The sequence below is a fragment of the Chiloscyllium plagiosum genome, chromosome 18, assembly GCF_004010195.1.
Source record: "Chiloscyllium plagiosum isolate BGI_BamShark_2017 chromosome 18, ASM401019v2, whole genome shotgun sequence".
NCBI classification, from domain to species: domain Eukaryota; kingdom Metazoa; phylum Chordata; class Chondrichthyes; order Orectolobiformes; family Hemiscylliidae; genus Chiloscyllium; species Chiloscyllium plagiosum.
In genome coordinates, this window is record NC_057727.1 from 39,141,580 (window position 1) to 39,159,496 (window position 17,917).

The 17,917-nt window shown below is 38.5% G+C and overlaps 1 protein-coding gene across 1 annotated transcript in view; it reads right to left on the reverse strand.

Moving 5' to 3' along the window:
- The window catches only part of adamts9 (ADAM metallopeptidase with thrombospondin type 1 motif, 9), a 256,778-nt gene that overhangs the window by 12,493 nt on the left and 226,368 nt on the right, over positions 1 to 17,917 (reverse strand). The window contains exons 37-38 of the mRNA XM_043708280.1: positions 13,082 to 13,173; positions 4,556 to 4,660 (exon numbers count right to left, since the gene is read on the reverse strand). Of these exons, the coding sequence (XP_043564215.1) occupies positions 4,556 to 4,660; positions 13,082 to 13,173 (197 nt within the window). The remainder of the gene's footprint in view (positions 1 to 4,555; positions 4,661 to 13,081; positions 13,174 to 17,917) is intronic.

The window sequence follows — 17,917 nt, forward strand, 5'->3', positions numbered from 1 at the left end:
TGTGATTTTTAACTTTGTACAAAAAAAATAGTTTGCAACTAAAGACTGTATCTGAATGTACACAGTATTTGAAACAAACTGATGACCTGACAAACTAAATAGAAATAAAGCATCCTGTTAGCTGTTACAGAGAAATGCTGCAGAGGGAGATGGATGGCAGCCATTGAATGCTATGGGATATTTCAGATGAGTAGGAAGCTAGGAAAAGGTGGAGGGCTGGCTTATTAGTTAAATTATAATATCAGCAAATACAGTGGGATGTCCTAAGTTCAGGAAGCCAGAATGTAATAATAGTTTGGGCAGAGCTAGGAAATGACATAGGCAAGAAGTCACTTGTTGGAGTCGTGTACAGCCCCCCTGACAGTAACCACATGGTAGGGTGGAGGATGAAAGAAGAAATAATGGAAGTTTGTCAGAAAGGCACGGTGTTTGTCATGTAAGATTTTAATGTACATATGGAGTAGAAAATTCAGATGGGCAAAAGTAGTCTAGATGAGGAGTTCATAAAATGTTTTCGGGATAGTTTCTGAGAACAGCATGCTCTGGTCCCAATCAGAAAATAGGTTATACTATGTGGTATCATGCAGCATGTTAAGATTAATTAATGATCTCATAGAGAAGGTGTCCCTAGGTAGCAGTGACAATTGTATGTTTGAGGAAGTTAGGACTGACTCCAAGACTCTTTGATTTCAAAAGCTCTCAGAGAAATTATGAGTACATGAAAGCAGAGCTAATTGAAGCAAATTGCCAAACAAGGTTAAATAATAGGTCAATACAGATGCAGTTGCATACATTTTAAGGGTATTTCAGAATAGATAGAATAAAATAATTCCAATGATTTAAGAAGAATTCAGTGATGGAACCACCACCTATGGTTTACTAAAAAGGTGAACGATTGTACTAAACTAAAGAAAGCTTATATTGGTGCAAGGACAAGAAACACATAAGGAGAAACTTTTAAAAAGTAAAGAATAGCTGAAATATTATTAAGGAAAGGAAAATATAAGAGAAAGCTAGACAGCAAGATAACAACAGATAGTAAAGTTCCTATAAATATTTTTAAAAATACAGTTATCAAAATTAATGTTGGTTCAATGGAAAGTGGATCTGAAGCATTGAAAGTGGAAAACATGCAGAGGCATATAGATGGAGAAGATATTTTGTAATGGTCTTCACAACTGAGGATAAAAATAACATTCCAGATGCAGCTATAAATCAGAAGATTGAAGGTGAAACTCAGGAAACTGACAATTATTAGAGGAGTAGTACTGAATAAATTATTGGAGGTGCAGACTGACAGATCCTGATGGATTGCATTCGTGGGAAGTTAAAGAAGTAACCAGTGAGAAAGTTTATGCATTGGTTTTAATTTCACAACCTCCCTAGATTCAGGCAAGGTTCTAATAGATTGGAAGAAAGCAAATGCAACTCTTTCATGCAAAAATTTGGGAACAGATAGTGAAAAGGAAACTACCTGTGAGCTGAACATCCTTGATAGGGAAAGATCAAAAGGTATTTTTAAAGGTGTTATAGCAGTGCACTTGGATGCATTCAAGCTAATTTGGCTTGAGTCAGAGGCTAGACTGGTATCTGCTGGATTTACAAGAATAAGTTGTCTTGATAGTGAAATAAAAAGATCCTGAGGGCTACTGACAGGGTGAATGAGGAGAGGATGTTTCCGCTCATGGAAAAATCTAGAACCAGAGGTCGTTGTTCTGAAGTAAAGGGTTGCCCATTTAAAACAGATGTGAGATGAAAATTATCATGCAATTATGGAACTTTATTTCAGAAAATGTGGTGTAAATAGAGTCTTGGAATATTTTAAAACAGATATATATTCTTGATAAGTAAGGAGGTAGGTGGGAATGTGGGTTGCAGTTATAATCAGATTAGCCATGATCTTATTAAATGTTGGAGCAGGCTCAAGGGGCCAAATGGCCAATTCCTGCTCTTTGTTCATACGTAAAATCTTCTGTTGTCTTTTGTTTTGTGCTGTGATTTAATTGGATGAGTAGATCTGGCTGTATTGAAAAGAAACTATGTATGAAGTTATAAAAAATGGCCTACACCCCCTCAACTGATTAACAGGCACTCTGCTTAGAAATGGAAGTGGATATCAGTTCTGTCAATGGAGCTGAAAGCTTTGGTAATTACAGAAACCCATTATATTAGTTCGGTTTCAAAAGCTTCATCTCAGTATATGGTCTTACTGAGAAGAAGAACTATTGAAGCTTTTATGAGTCTAAATTAAGTCTTTGATGTGGCTTCTTTGTTTTCAAACCTATTTGGCAATAGAGGATTACATTTTTCTTTCCTTGTGTTTTCTGCTCGAGTATTAATAACAATGAGTTTGAATTCAGAATTTTCTTAGACGATTAAAGGTTTACTGGTTTTAAAATAATTGCCATTGATATTTCTTGGTTCTTGAGAACTGCACAGCTGAGTGCTTGATGAGTGGCTGTGGTGTATACAAGTGGGGACATAGAGGTGGCATAGGAAATCTGAAGTGGAATTTAGATTGCATTAGGATGTGAGGGAATGAGGTTCAGAGAGCTTTTAAATGATCCTGTTTGCTGAACTGCTGTATTAGAGAACTGACTAGTGTCTGCACCCACACTCTTCAGCATTCTACTGAGACTCACAAAGTGAACTGCAAATCTGATCTTTGAGCAAAAAGTCAAGATTCCCCCGTAAAGTCATAAGAGAATCAGGTGTGCACTTTGAAAGCCGCACAAGTACACAGCTTGGGTATTCCCAGCCCAGACAAAAATGCAAAATACTTTCTCTGATTCAATAGAAGCTTCCTTGAGAGGTTGGGCATGCTGACCTCTTCCTCTATTTTTATTTAACATATTGAGGTTTTTAATAACACTGTCATTCATTGTCAAGTGACCCCTCCTTTTTCTGATAACCCCCTTTTCCAAATCTGATTGCAAAATAAAATTGTTGATTTTCATATTCATTACAAATTTGTTTTCATATTTCTGTTGTGAAACTTTTGCTAATGGTTTCTGTATCTTTTACTGCTCTGTATACCTTTCCCATGCATGAAGATCCATGTTTTTTCTTACTATTTTATGCCCCTATATCCTGTATGATGCCCATGTATCCACCATAGTCTATCACCAATAAGCATCTATACAATTTGCAAGAACTAAGCAATAGCAATGGGGATTATTTTTTAATTATTAGAAAACTAGTAAACCTCTAATTATACACCTTGCTTTTTTTTATTTTCCATTGATTTGAAATGAGTTAAATTAAAAACAAGAGTCAAGTTGGCACAATTAGTCTTTTATACTTCTACATCAGAATTTTGCTGCAGTCTTTTGTTTGGCTCTGTGTAGTGCTGTTCCAGTTTACAGGACAGATTTTTAATACATCAATCCAAAACTAATCCCATTGTTGCATGCTCCCTTCATAGCACTTTGTAAATGTTTATTCACTTTTCTCTCAATGTTCTCTGGTTCAGTTGCTTCTTAGGGCAAAGTCTCCTAACCTTTCCCCTCATTTAGCTATTGTTAATTTTAAACTGATGATCACACTTCAACTTCCCATCAAGAGAAAATAATACTTATTTCAAAACCATTAAACTTTAAAAATGTCTTCTTCGTTTTCCAGTCTCCAGTAATAGAGCCAATTTCTAAGGTCTCTGCTTTTTATTATAGTTTTCACCCCTCACATCATCTGGTGAATCTACACTATGTGATCTCAAATGATTTACTATATGTTTGGTATTAGAGCATCAAAACTTTATGTAGCATTCATAAGTTAAGGCCAAATGATTGTCCATCTGTATTTGCATTTTCATTCTGTATTTGAACTTCCAGATCTCCTCTTTCATGCACATCCTTCAGAGTGTTTCTTTTTAATGGGTCTTCTCATTCAATGAAGCCATTAATTTTTGGATATGTGATTTTTTTTAACTTTTTGAGTATCTAAGCTTGTCTCTTGCCCATGTGGGGCATCAGCATTTAAAAATAACAAGCTCAGAGAGCACACGACACCGGGTTATAGTCTAATAGGTTTATTTGGAAGCACCAGCTTTTGGAGGGCTGCTCCACCAACCACCCTATGAAGAAGCAGTGCTCCAAAAGCTAGTGCTTCCAAATAGATCTGTTAGACTATAACCTGGTGTTGTGTGATTTTTAACTTTGCACACCCCAGTCCAACACCAGCTCCTCCAAATCAAGCTCAAAGGCAGTTAGGAACTAGAATTCAGTCAGATGTTAGGTTCCTGACCCCACTTTGGAAAATGGAACAACAATCTCTTTGGATAAAATTGAAGCGCTTAGCAAATGTGTTTTACTGTGTTATACTGCATAATTACTAGCCACAGACATTAGCATTATAAGATTTCCTAGAATAATGCTAGCGATCTCTCAAAAATAGCTGTACACATCATAAATGTCATCTGATATAAAGGAAGGACAAGTGAACATATCAGTTAACAAATCATTGAAATGCAATTATATTTTCACTAAACAATATTGAACACAAATAAAATTATTTTTCTTCAAATAATATTGAACCACATTTTTCATTAGATCCTCACCAGTAATCTCTGTATTTCTACAACAGCATAATTTCCCTGTGAAATCCACCTTGTTGATTCGGACACTCTGAGTCCTGTCCCAGAAAGATTAATACTGAATTGACCCTGAAAAATAATATCCTTCAGTTATTATAAACTGTCCATATTTATAAGAGTTTGCAAAATTCACATCAGACCATTAGATTTTGAATTAATATAACATAAAGCTTTATTTGTTAGATCTAAGCCAATGGAAGTTTTATGTCAACACACATAAAGTGAATAAAAATGGGAAAAAAACACCCTGCAGATTACTATAAGTATTAATAGTAAAATATTATCAATTTGCACATCCTTGTGAAATTACTTGTGAATAATGGTATAAATTGTAATGCTTTAATAATTTTTAAAAAGAGTTCCCATTATAAAGCAAGAATTCTGGATGCTGGAAATCTGAAAAACAGAAATTACTGAAGAAACTCAGTAGGTTTTGTAGCACCTGTGTACAGAAAGCAGAGTTAATGTTTTGAGCCCAGTGAACCTTCTTCAGCGTTTCTGAAAGTATAGAGTTTCTACGCTAAGCTATTATACCTAGACTTATAAAAATGACTAACACAATTTCCAATATCCAATTGCATTATTTCAGAACTTTCTGCAGAGGGCACTGCTGTTGTGCTTGCAAATAGAAGATTTGATTCAGATAAATATTATCATCTCATAGCTGCACATTAAAACATTTATGCATTACTATACAAGCTCTTCTTTTGAAGTATTATAAAAATGGTCACTTTTTCATTAAATAGACAATAACAATTATACAAAGATAAATGTCATTGGAAATGTAGAAGGCCTATGACATGCATGATCATTTTAACCGAGTAGGTTAATTTAGCTTTGCCTAATGCAATTGGAAGTAATAAATCATGAACTACATTCTGATTATAAGTATTACTCTGTGTGAACATTAATCAATATCACTAGAAACTGTTGTAGGATACCCACTATCATCTTCATAGGGCTACAATGTACAATAAATACTATATTTGGCATTCATGCTTATAGCTGTATATTCCCAATTGCAGTTGAAAAGTTTTGTCGGGTGAGTTTCAGAGTTCCTAGTCCACCATAGCTCAGTGACTTTTCTCATACAATCTTCTGCTCACCTCATTCATAATATAACTGGTTTCCAAAGTGCTTTTCTTAAGGAATCGTATAGCTGGAGTTGTGGAAATTTTTGGCATGGTCGGGACCTTTTGGCTTTCACACCACTAGTGCCATACTTAAAGTCCAGCTACATGGCACCTAACTGGCCCTCTTACTGTTGTTGCTCAACCATTTTTTTACCAAATACATGGACCAGAGGAAAAGAAAATTTGCTCCCTGGAGGTTTGGTGGACAGGGTGGTGAAGAGTACGGCTTCCTTTATCATCTGGCCACAACATGAGGCTATGCCATCAGACCGAGCCAGGCTGAACACAAACTGCAACCCAGATTACTGCTGGGTCTCAGCTGAAAAGAAATGCTCAGTAGAAAGGTGATCATCTGCACTCCGCAAGGATAAGTGCCACCATCTTTCCTCTGCTACCTTGCACTCGCCCTAACTCTAACTGCACACTCATACCACCAAGGATCCTTGACATGGAGAGATTGGCAGATGTCAGACTCCTCACTCCCGACAAGGAGAAAATATTCCATCTTGATAGAGAACAGCATGACTAGCCATGGTGATGGAAGACCTGAATGGGTAACCAAGCCTATAAGTTTCATTGTGCTTTGCTGTTCTTCCTTTACTACCACTAATTAATTCTTAATTTGCATAAACTTTTAGGCATCTTTGACAAGCGCTAGCGAACCTCCATAACGTGGCCATCAGATCCTCAGCTTCCCCTCCACCTTGAGTAGGAAGCCAATGACCCCTCAGGAGATGGACTGGTAAGGCTAACACCTACAGCCTCCTGCAGCTCAGATTTTCACCTTGGTAGATTTTCTTTCAGGTGCATAATTTGGTAGGTACTCCACTAAAACATCTCTACAGCTGGTCAATAACAGAATCTCCATGTTTCTGATACTCAGAGGATTGTCACTCAGCAGGCAGCTGCTCAGCTCCATGGAGAAGACAATTTCATGGTCTCTGCCATTAATTACTTTGTCAAATTGCACAGGAACAGCAGGCAGGTTTGTCAGAGGCTCTGGCTAAGTTGAATGAAGAATTGATGAGTCCACCAACATTACCAGTACTGTTCTGGCTCTGTCATGTGTGTCTGGTTGGACAGTTTGGACTGCATTTGAGGGGCAGATCAAGCAGACTCAGTGTCTGCCAGACGTAAGCATGGTCTTGCACTCCATCACTGTATCTATAGGTGGTTAGCATCAATGGCAAGGCATGTGGAGGAAGGGGAGATACAAGCAGATACACATAGGGAGAAAAAGGCCCCCAAAAGTTAATTCTCAGGTCACTGCAAAAATGCCAGACCCTTCCACTGCGATGTGATGTCAAGCCTCCAGAAGGTCTATCCAAGTAGACTAAGGCTACATCTGGGCAGGAGGCTCTCAGCAGGCCTGGATCTTCTAGACCCAAAGACACTTGTGAATGACTCCCATGACTGACAAACTCCAGGGTCAACCACTGAGCAGGCTCCCTCCACCTCAGTTCTGGAAGCTGGGACTGCACTTTGTCATAGTGAGAGAGAGAGAAAAAGAAGAAAATATACTAAGGGTACTCTTATGGTTCATGTGACATTACATAGACAGCACTTGATGTATTTAATTTATTTTTACTTGCTCTGTTAAAATGTTTGCTGTCGGGTCAACTTTACTGCTGGACCTGATTAAGTCACACCCCTGTGAGAGATGAGCAGCCACTTCAGATATCCGAAGGATGAACAAAATGACCAAACATTCCTCATGTTTCGCAAGCAACTGATTTTGTCTGCAGATAGCCTCAGACATATGGGATCCTTGCTAGGGCCTGCACCACTATCCACACTTACACCCATCCTGTGAGTGAGAGTAGAATCAGTGATCCCACACATCATTCTATCTATCTCTTTTCAAGACTGAGAGATATATATAATAGACATCTTGCATGTCCAAACCCCCTTATAGTCACAGTTTGGTCCAATAAGAGAAGCTGTACAAAGCGCCATTTCTTGCAGGTTCAGTGTTGTCCTAGAGAATGCTCAAGCATTTCAGGGTAACTCAGCAGTGTACACACACTCTGAAAAATTGAAGGGTTAGGGATCATGAAACGGTCAAAAGGAAATTCCTCTCAATATCTTTGATATTATGACAGACCTCACTGCACAACATTCAAATGTCATCCTCACCAATATCTTAAGAGTTCCCAAAACCTAGTGACCTGACTCCTCTGACTGTTGCTTTTCCCATGATGGTCATTAGGAGATGTAATGTGCAGATACTTTAAAGTGGGATTGCCCAAAGATATCAAGTATATAATCTCATGGGTAACAGGACACTAATTCAGCAACTCAAGGCTCAAGAACTATAAAAATAACAAGGTCTACATGTCCTTTGCATGAAGGAGTGGCTGCTTGCCATATTAACAATAGAATCTTAAACAATCAAAAAAGGAAATCAAATGCATTTCATTCATCCTGGGGACAAGTTTCAGTGATCTTATTTCTGGCCTCTTGGGCTCTGCAATAATTTGTTCCATCATGCTCTCTTGGAAGGCCTTCCTGGTGAATCCTCAGTCTCATCTTCATCCTCTGTAGGTTGGCAATATTCCTTCATTTTTTTTGCATCTAGAATATGCTTCTTTTGTTGGCTCCAGCTGTGAAGGACGCAGCATATAACAATAATGCAGCACACTCTTTCTGGGCTATACTGCAGAATGGAATAATCCAGGCATTGAATCTTTATTTTAAGGAGCCTGTTCCACTTTGGCTCTAGTGGAAACACAAGCAGAGGATGTATCTTACTCCGCTTAAAAATCACACAATACCAGGTTATAGTCCAACAAGTTTATTTGGAAGTACAAGCTTTCGGAGCACAGCTCCTTCTTCAGGTAGCTAGTGGGGCAGGATCATAGGACACAGAATTTATAGTAAAAGATCAAAATGTCATACAATTGCTGCAATGTATTGAGCAAATCTACATTGCTGTTAAGTTTTTAATCACTTAGAGTGGGTTGTAGGTTTTCATTCATTAATATGCAAATCCCAGAACTTCTTTCAAGTCACATTCCTGAGATAACTTCAGGTTTTATAAAAAAAAGGTGACATCTCAGTTCTGACAATGCATTAAAGGTGTGAGGTTAGAGTCTCTCTGTATTCCAACCTTGAGACAGATCGGTTCTATTTCCAAAGTAGGAATTTATAAAATGTCACATGGACTGACTACCTAGAGGTTGTGCTTTTTGAACAAAAATAGAATATATCTGCAAATACAAATCTGCAAATGCAAATTCACCCCATAGACTTATATATGTGTGCCTGCGGGGGTATGAGGGGGAGAGAGACTTCCAGAATTAACCACAGATGATCACAAATAATTTGAGCATTGACGGAGAGAAAGTCTTTTCTATAGATGAATTGTGAAATTTAGTATGCAGGCGCTCTTAAAGCAATGTGGGTCCATTTGATTGCATCCGGTAAATGGGGAAGCCAGTGATACTGGAGAATTCCACTCCCTGGACCTTTTGACTCTTCTTGACATAGAGGAAGGATATGAACAATAATGATCTGGAGAAAATCTCATTAGTTACATCCCAAATGCATTTATGGGTCAAGGATTAGGAGATGCCAACAGGTCCCCAGTTAATCCTTGAATAAGCCATAGGCATAAAGGTGCAGGGAACTGTGACGTTGATAACCATTAGTATGGGAATGCCACCCATTCCTTCTGAACGCAAATCCTCCTCCACCAGATGACACAATTCAGAGTTGATGGTTCGTACATCCTTAATTAGTGCCTCCACTGTCTTTTAGAGAGTTGAAGGAAAAAACATGGATGTCTTTAAGTCCTGGATCTCATCATTCACCTCAGCTTCTTTGAGCGATCTTCGCTTGCTGTTTCTCCATGAGGAAGCTTGCAGCAGCCACAGTATGTTGCTGTTCTTGTTGTCGAAGCTGACACCATCTCCTTCTATATTACATTTAAAGTAGCACTAAGGCCACAATGAAACCATCAATGGTATTCTCCATGTGAAGCCCATGAGCAGGTAATCTGTGGGGAACATAACAAAGATAATGGCCTCACACCTATAAAAGTGAAGCCTCCTGTTAAGACTTCATGAAGTATAGCATGGAGACTTTCCAAAGAAGTGACTGTCATGCTTTCATATGGAGGTATGTGACCATATCTAGTTCTATGTTGCTTAAGCAAAATGTCCATGCTACACTGTCAGTAAGCCATGTGAATGAAGTCCCAATGCTCTCCAATGGCCCTTCATTATGACATCATTCCCTCAGTAACAGAATACAATTAAGCCAATCCCGTGATTTGGCTTCTTTCCCCAGGAATCCACTGGCTGCTCCCTGATAGAGGCCTTGGCCATTATTGTCTAAACCCCAGGGTGACTGTGGCATATACACCTCGCTTCCCACAGACTGACTTGATAGGACAGACAACTGACCATAGCCCATTCCTGATTGATTTATCAATAGTATTGAGTGACTAAGCTGTAATCCCCGGACTGCTTGCACTTGACGCGCAGGACTGACTATGACTGATCCCTGGACTACATGGATTCCTGCACTCTTAGTCCTAAGTGCCTGACTGAATGTGGTAAATCCCCTTTACAGACATTGGACCAACCCATGACTGATTATAGTGGTGCTCACTGACTGACCGATTGACTGAGGTTACCCTTCACCCCACTCCGTTTTTTAACTTTCTGACTTTCACATATAGTCATTTGCATGAAGCACATGCAATGTTTACCATGTTTTCTGCTGGCACATGCTGCAACTCTGACATTAAACTAGTATGATATAATGCATAGTGACAGATCCACTTCCTATCTGACTGGTAGATTGAATGTTCAGTGTTTCTAAATTGTCACAAGCTGTTTGCCTCTCACTATGCACCAAAAAACAATGCAAGCCATGGGTTCTGGCAACCTGTAACTCAGCACTAAATACACTGCCTACTTAGAAAGCAATGCCCCACAGAGAGTGGCAGCCTGTAAGTTGGGGCTGAGGTCAGTCAGTGTACACTAAGAAAACAAGTAGACATGGGATGTCTGTCTCCAAATAAGTGGTACAGTGAACAAACTCTAAGCAAGCAAGTTAAAAGCTATAAGGTGCATGTGTCCATCTGAGCATAACAGCATGCTGTGTAGTTGCATGAAATGTCTTGTCTGTCTGTGCATGCGAGGCAACCTGGCATTAACATCCAAGTCATTCATGTTCCTGAAATCTAAAGTAAAGACTTGAAGAACTGAAATTGTGTCTGAGCTGGTCCAAGAGCAGGCATGATGAATGTGTGAGGCTGCTGGATTGCAGATGTTGTCCATATATATGGACGAAGGTTCAAGGATGATGATGGCTATAGAGCACACAGGGAAGCAGTATTTGCATAACAATTGGGAAAAAAAGCATTTTAATGAGAATTAATTATGTGGAATTAAAGGTAGTCGCTGCTCAATGGTGAGATCTTGAAGCCACCATTTAAGGTTTGAGGGAAAAGTCAGAAAAGTTTATCTATGTCAAGAATCAGATTTTTAATTCTCACTGTCTTTTTCCCATCTTTCTGACCATTTCTCATGCCACACAAGGGATGGGAAAATCCTGCCCAGTGTTCCAAAAACAAACAAAAATGGTGAGTTCTTCTAGTACACATACAGGAATTTTGTACTTTTGTCTTCAGTCTATTGTGTGTATTAGGGAATTTCTTCTTTTCCTCTGGATTTCTTAGAATAAGCTTTTTATACTTCCTTTCCTCCAGTCCACCAGGTAAAGTAGCTTAATTTTAAGATACACAAAAATATATATCTGTAAGGAACCAAAGTGGTAGATTTGCATTATCCAATTGTATCACAAGGTGAAGGGCAAATTTCACATTTTCTCCTATTAGGAGGGCCAGTGAGGAAATGGCATAATAGGGAACAGAACATGTTTTAAAAATATGAAGCAAAAACTGATTGCAATTATGTGATTAATTAATGACTCATGTGCGATACAGAATCTTGTCTTCCCAAAACCAACTTGTTGCAATGAAACATCCTTCCCTACCCACTTGCTGACTCGGAGCCGCTTCCTTTCATATACCCAGCAGGCACTTGTCCCACTTGCACAGCTAGACCCATTTGCACAGCTCATTGCTCCTCCAATCAGAAGCTGTTTGTATGCTGCCTTTAGGCTCTGATGAGCCTATCAGCAGCAATCATGGGAGAGAAAGGAGCACTGAGTGGAAAAGCATCTCCTTGCAAACTTGTCCAGTTCTACTTCCTGTATTACAGACATGGTGGAAACATTTTGGCCTGCACACCATTATTGGACAAGTCTATGGAGATGAAATTGATACATAAAACAGCCGTGATTTAAATGAATGGTGAGCTGTGAGGGGGCTGAATGGCCTACTCCTGTTTTCACACTGCTGTGATCCTAATGAGAACCTACATGTATTACAAAACAAAAATAGACAAAAGTGGATTTCGATGTGCTATGTACTGAACACTCATGTCTGCAGAAATATATTTTAATTAACCTGTAGTATGAGAAATACGTATACCAATCATATCAGAATCTGAATAAGTGTAAAGGTAGAAATACACTTGGAAATATCAACTTTACTAGATTTTTATGCAAATGTGAAAAATGCAAATTAATACTATTTTCTATCTTTGTGCATCAATTGGTTTCTTACGCAGAATATGAAGAACATTCTTTCATTGGTTATAATTCACATTACATTTTATCATATGTTTTAGTGGGTAGGTGAGTACACAGGAACACCGATACAAATGCATTTAATAAACAATAAGAAAGAAATTATATTTTTGCTAGAAAATTAAATAGTGTGTTTTAAAGAAAAGCAAAAAAATTCAATTATATCATATTCTATTTAAAAGACATTTAAGTAATTTTGAGGCAATGACAATGTTTTTTACAAGGTTTTTTTCTCTTGACCTACTGATTATCATAAAAAGTTATTCTGATACACTCAACTAATTTAATTCCTTAAAAGGAATCATAATAAAACAGCTTTTCCAGTTTAATATGTTTGTGTAGCTGTACAATGAGCTCAGGGGTAAATATCAGATCGGCAAAGGAACAGTATTCTTCAGAAAATATTTTATTAGCTTTACAGTTCTTTGTGATTTGTTTCCAAGTTAACACTGTAAAATATGAATCCTTTTTTTGTTAATTTTATAAACTCAATAGATACATCATGTTTGTAATGGTTAAGCAGCACTTTAGCTCCATAAATTATAGTCTGTAAATGACACTCTAATGTCAGACCATATAGATTGTATGATTTAGTAAATACCACTTTAACCACAATCAATAGGTACATTTTAAATATGCCAAATCACACAATAATAGACAAAGGAGTAGATAATCAAGAAGATAAAGCTGTTACCTGTGGACATCTGGCAGCACTATAACAGTCACCAGCTGTAGCAAATGGAACTGATCGGCCTTCAAGTGTCTGTGCAAAGTACAAGTCTGTTGCTATAAAGACAGAAATAGTTGTGTTGTTGAAGATATGCAAAAAAGTCAAGGTGAAGAGGCAATAACAACATTAATCATTGTAATTTTGAACAATATATACCCTACTCATACATACTGAACTTGCATTTTAGATGTTACGAAATAAGATTTTTTGAATTAGATGAAAAATAGATTAATCTTTCCATGGTCACTGCTGGAAAGTGGTGCAAGGATAATTAGAAATAGTTTGTTTTTTTAAAAATTGCCATTTCTATGCTTTTGCACCATTTTAAATAGTGTTATCCTCAGAATAAGTTTTACCATCACATGATAGCACTAGAAAGAACATGCCTGGGAATTAACGCCTTTTCTATGTTGATCTTATTTGGTGGGAAATGGAATATTTGAGTTCTGATTCTGAGTTTGAATGAACTAGATTTCCAACTCCTGCTTATGATGGATAACCATGCATATTTGCCTGGTGGGGAGAAGAGATATTCGGTTAGGCTCAGGAGAACTGCTCTCATATAAAGATGCTCGAGTTTATGAAATTTTACTGCAGTTTGCATTACTACTTTCATGAAAGGCAAAGGACAAACATTTAAGGCAAATTTAGAGGGATGGGCTGAAGAATAGCATATATCCCCTCATGTCATGTACCATTTTCCATCATCAGTCCGTAATGCTACTCTGTAGCCAATTTCTAAGATGTAAGTGATCCAAGTGAATCACCCTGATTTTCTTCTATCGCGTTGGAAGGCCACTTGCCTTCTTTTTTGCCACCTTTTCTTTCTCTAATAACTTGCATTTATTTCATTAGCCTTCTCCATGTTCTCCTGAAGGTACTGACTCATGTTGAAATTCAGTTCTACAGGTGCTGCCCTTTACTCAAGTGACAATCCTTCCAGTGTGAATGTAGATAGCACAACAGTTTACTTTTCCACTCATTGTGGATAGTCTCAGGATGTACAATGTAGGTAAATGGGTTGTGAAGGCAGTCTAACAGCATCAGCTACATATAGTTTGTGCTTTCATGTTTAAATAAAGGGGAAGAGCCCTCTTGTGGTGCATTGGTAACTCTAGATTGAGAGGCCTCGGTTCAAGTCCCACCTGCTCCAGAGGTCTGATCATGACATCTTTGAGTAAGCTGATTAGAAAAATAAGTTAAATAGAAGGGAGCAGCAGGGTTTAGAGTTTTCTCCCATTCTGTGCCTTCTAACCAATCTAAAAGAGTACCATCTGGGATAAAAGTCTGTGAATTTCTATGACAGTGGGAGGCAGGTCAAAACATTCACAGCAACTCACAAAATGTTGGTATGGTTTAGCAGATTCTTAATCATTCTGCCTTTTTAATCTAGTGAGAAATCTCTGTATACTTCATTTAATTAAAACTATTTCAGCTGCTCCCTCAAGTGTTGTACCATAATAGCACACTTCCTTTATCCATTGGATCACCAGTTCAACTGCTGGTAGCCATCCCTGAAACCTCAAATAACCCTGACCCAGAAAAAGGGACGGAGGTCTCTGTGAGGTAACAGATTCACTTCCAGTTGGGGGAAACCTTTGCTGAAGGGTTAACTTGTTGTTTGGTCAAGGTGGGGAATGAAAGAACATAAAATAACCCAGTTGTATCCCTCCATTCATATTAAAGTTTCCACTTAGTTGTTGAATCCTTAACAGAAGCAATAATCTGGCTTATTTTTGCCTGCTATGGGACCCACTGACAATTTTAGCAGCACTGACATCAGCTTACTTGGTATAGAGCAGTTTGAAATGGTACATTTTTTAAAAAATTCATTCATGTGATGAGGGTGCTGCTGCCCAGGTCAGCAGTTATCACCTATCAATATATGCCCTGGAGAAGGTGGTAGTGAGCTGCCTTCTTGAACTGCTGCAGTCTTTGGGGTGGAGGGATACCCATAATACTGTTTGTCAGGGAATGCCAGGGTTTTGGCCCTGCAACAATGAAGGATGGCGTCTCAGTTCAAGGAAAACTCATAGCTTATGGTGTTCTTATACATCTGCTACCCTCACCCTTCTCAGTGGTAGAAGTTGTGGGTTTGGAAGGTGATGTTGGAGGAGATTTGATGAACTAATGCAGACCATGCAGTTCTGTGCTCAATGAGCTAGTATTACATCATCTGAGATATTTACTTGGGAGAGCTTACACTTCTGTGTTAAGAAAATTCATACTTGAAGATATTTGTCTTCCAACTAGGTGACATTCTATAGAACAATGGTAACAGTATACCGGCTCACTAAACAGGAGTACTGGTAGGAGAATCTTATACAGAGTCAGCGTCAATTTGTCACATGCTGACCTGTAAATCCTCTTTAAACCATGATCTTCTCAAACAAGGTTTTGCAAAAAAGAATATAACATCAGTATTTTAATACAGAAAGCCAGATGGTGAAGGATGGAATTGGATAGCATTTATTTCCAGAGATGCTCGTTACACACTTGCACCTCCTCATCCAACAATCACAGTTTCAATTTGTTCCTATTTATAGTGGCACAAGTAAATTCCAGTTAATGTTCACCATCTGTACATAATGAATGTACAAATAACAGAATCCTTTCTCTTTTATTTAAATGAGTATATATGTACAACCAGAATTTCTAAACAAACTAGAGTGAATAAATCTCCATACGTTGTAAAACATAGTACACACTGGAACATTTCTGTTCTGGAACTGTCACAATTTATTTTTCTAAGGATTTTTTTAAACAATCAGTCAATTACTTTTACATCCTCCCATTTACATTTTTGGGAATAGCTTTCTCTTCACCATTTGTTTCAATCCAGCAAAATTAATTAATCTGTGACCATTTATCGCACACTTTTCATCGAGTGTACATTATTGTGCAGTGAACAATCAGCATGATATTAAAGATCTAATGAATTCTGAATACAGAATCTCCTGTAGAAAATTGACAAGCAGAATCCCATATCCATTAAATTTAGTGTTGCAGCAGCCAGCATACTTTTAACACCTTCCTTTAAGCTTCTCAGCTACAGAAAAAAAAAATTTCATTCTCATCTACGAGAAATATTCAAAAACTTGCTGCAGGAGTTCCTCGGGATCATGTCCTAGGCCCAACCACCTTCAGCTGTTTTATCAATGACCTAAGTGGGACGTTCACTGCTAATTGCACAGTGTTTAGTTCCAATCATAAATTCTCAGATAATGCAGAGCAGTTTGTGCTCGCATGCAGCAAGACTTAGATAACATCAGGCTTGCTAAGTGGCAAGTAACATTGTGCCACATTAAGAGTCAGATAATGATCGTCTCCAATTAGAGTAAATGTAACCATCTTCTCTTGACATTCACAATCATCTTCACAATCACTGAATCCAACATCATTAACTTCATGTCCAAACTTCCCAAAATCTATCCATCATCTACAAGGCGCTAGTCAAAAGTGTGATGATTATTCCCCATTTACAAGGAAGACAGCAGCTCCAGCACTATTCCAGAAGGATTCATGTCATCTAGTGAAAGCGACCTGCTTGATTGACATTGTATACATCGTATACGCACTATACCACCAATGCACAGTAATAGCAGTAATGCAACTTCTCGCCAAAGTTCCTTCAATATCTTTTACAATAAATATCACAGAATCATATTGTGAAATCTCATTATTTGTTGTTATTCTCCACCTACATCTCTGATTCCCTGACCCCATTCAACTGAAAACTCCCTTTTTTGATAAGTGGCAAGTGACATTTTCGCATGTTTTCTTAGCAAACATCTTCAGTTCAAATTGATATTGCTATACCCCTTCCCAACTCCCCATCTGATTGTGCTGTTAACTTTCACTCTGGCACAGGATTGCATTTCGTACTTATGCATGAAACTCTTTGGTAACTCCATCAGATACCTCAATCTGCATAGAAAACAATTACTTTAAATTTGTAAGTTACTGCAAATGGAATGGGAATTGGGGCTCTTCCATGTTAACTTCATGGCTGAGCTGTTTTGCCCAATGGAGAATTTATAATTCCCACCATATTGGTAAAATGTTAATGGATTATAGTAATTATTTTTGTTTTAGAACTACACTTCAAATTCGAATAGTAGTAGCATGTGACAACACCGAGATTCAAATCTGTGTAACTGAATTAAATGAGCCTTAATCAGTGCTTCAACTAATCAGCCATGATCCCTCAATATTTACATAATGTTTTAGGTTACGATGCAATCTAAGTAATAAATCTCAGATCCAATCTGAGCAATGCCAACTCCCTGACATGTGAGAAACTTGAATGAGGTTGAAACTTTATTGCTGGAACAGCACAGCAGGTCAGGCAGCATCCAGGGAACAGGAGATTCGACGTTTCGGGCACAGGCCCTTCTTCAGGAATGAGCAGAGAGTGTTCAGCAGGAGAAGATAAAAGGTAGGGAGGAGGGACTTGGAGGAGGGGCGTTGGAAATGTGATAGGTGGAAAGAGGTCAAGGTGAGGGTGATAGGTCGGAGTAGGATGGAGGCGGAGAGGTCAAGAAGAAGACTGCAGGCCAGGAAGGCGGTGCCGGGCGGGAGGGATCCGGCTGAGACAAGGGGGGGGGAGGGGGATGAAGAAACTGGTGAAGTCCAAGTTCATCCCCTGCGGTTGGAGGGTTCCCAGTCGGAAGATAAGACGCTCCTCCTCCGACCGTCGCGTTGTTGTGGTTTGGCGGTGGATGAGTCCAATGACCTGCATATCCTCGGTGGAGTGGGAGGGGGAGTTGAAATGCTGTGCCACAGGTTGGTGGGGTTGGT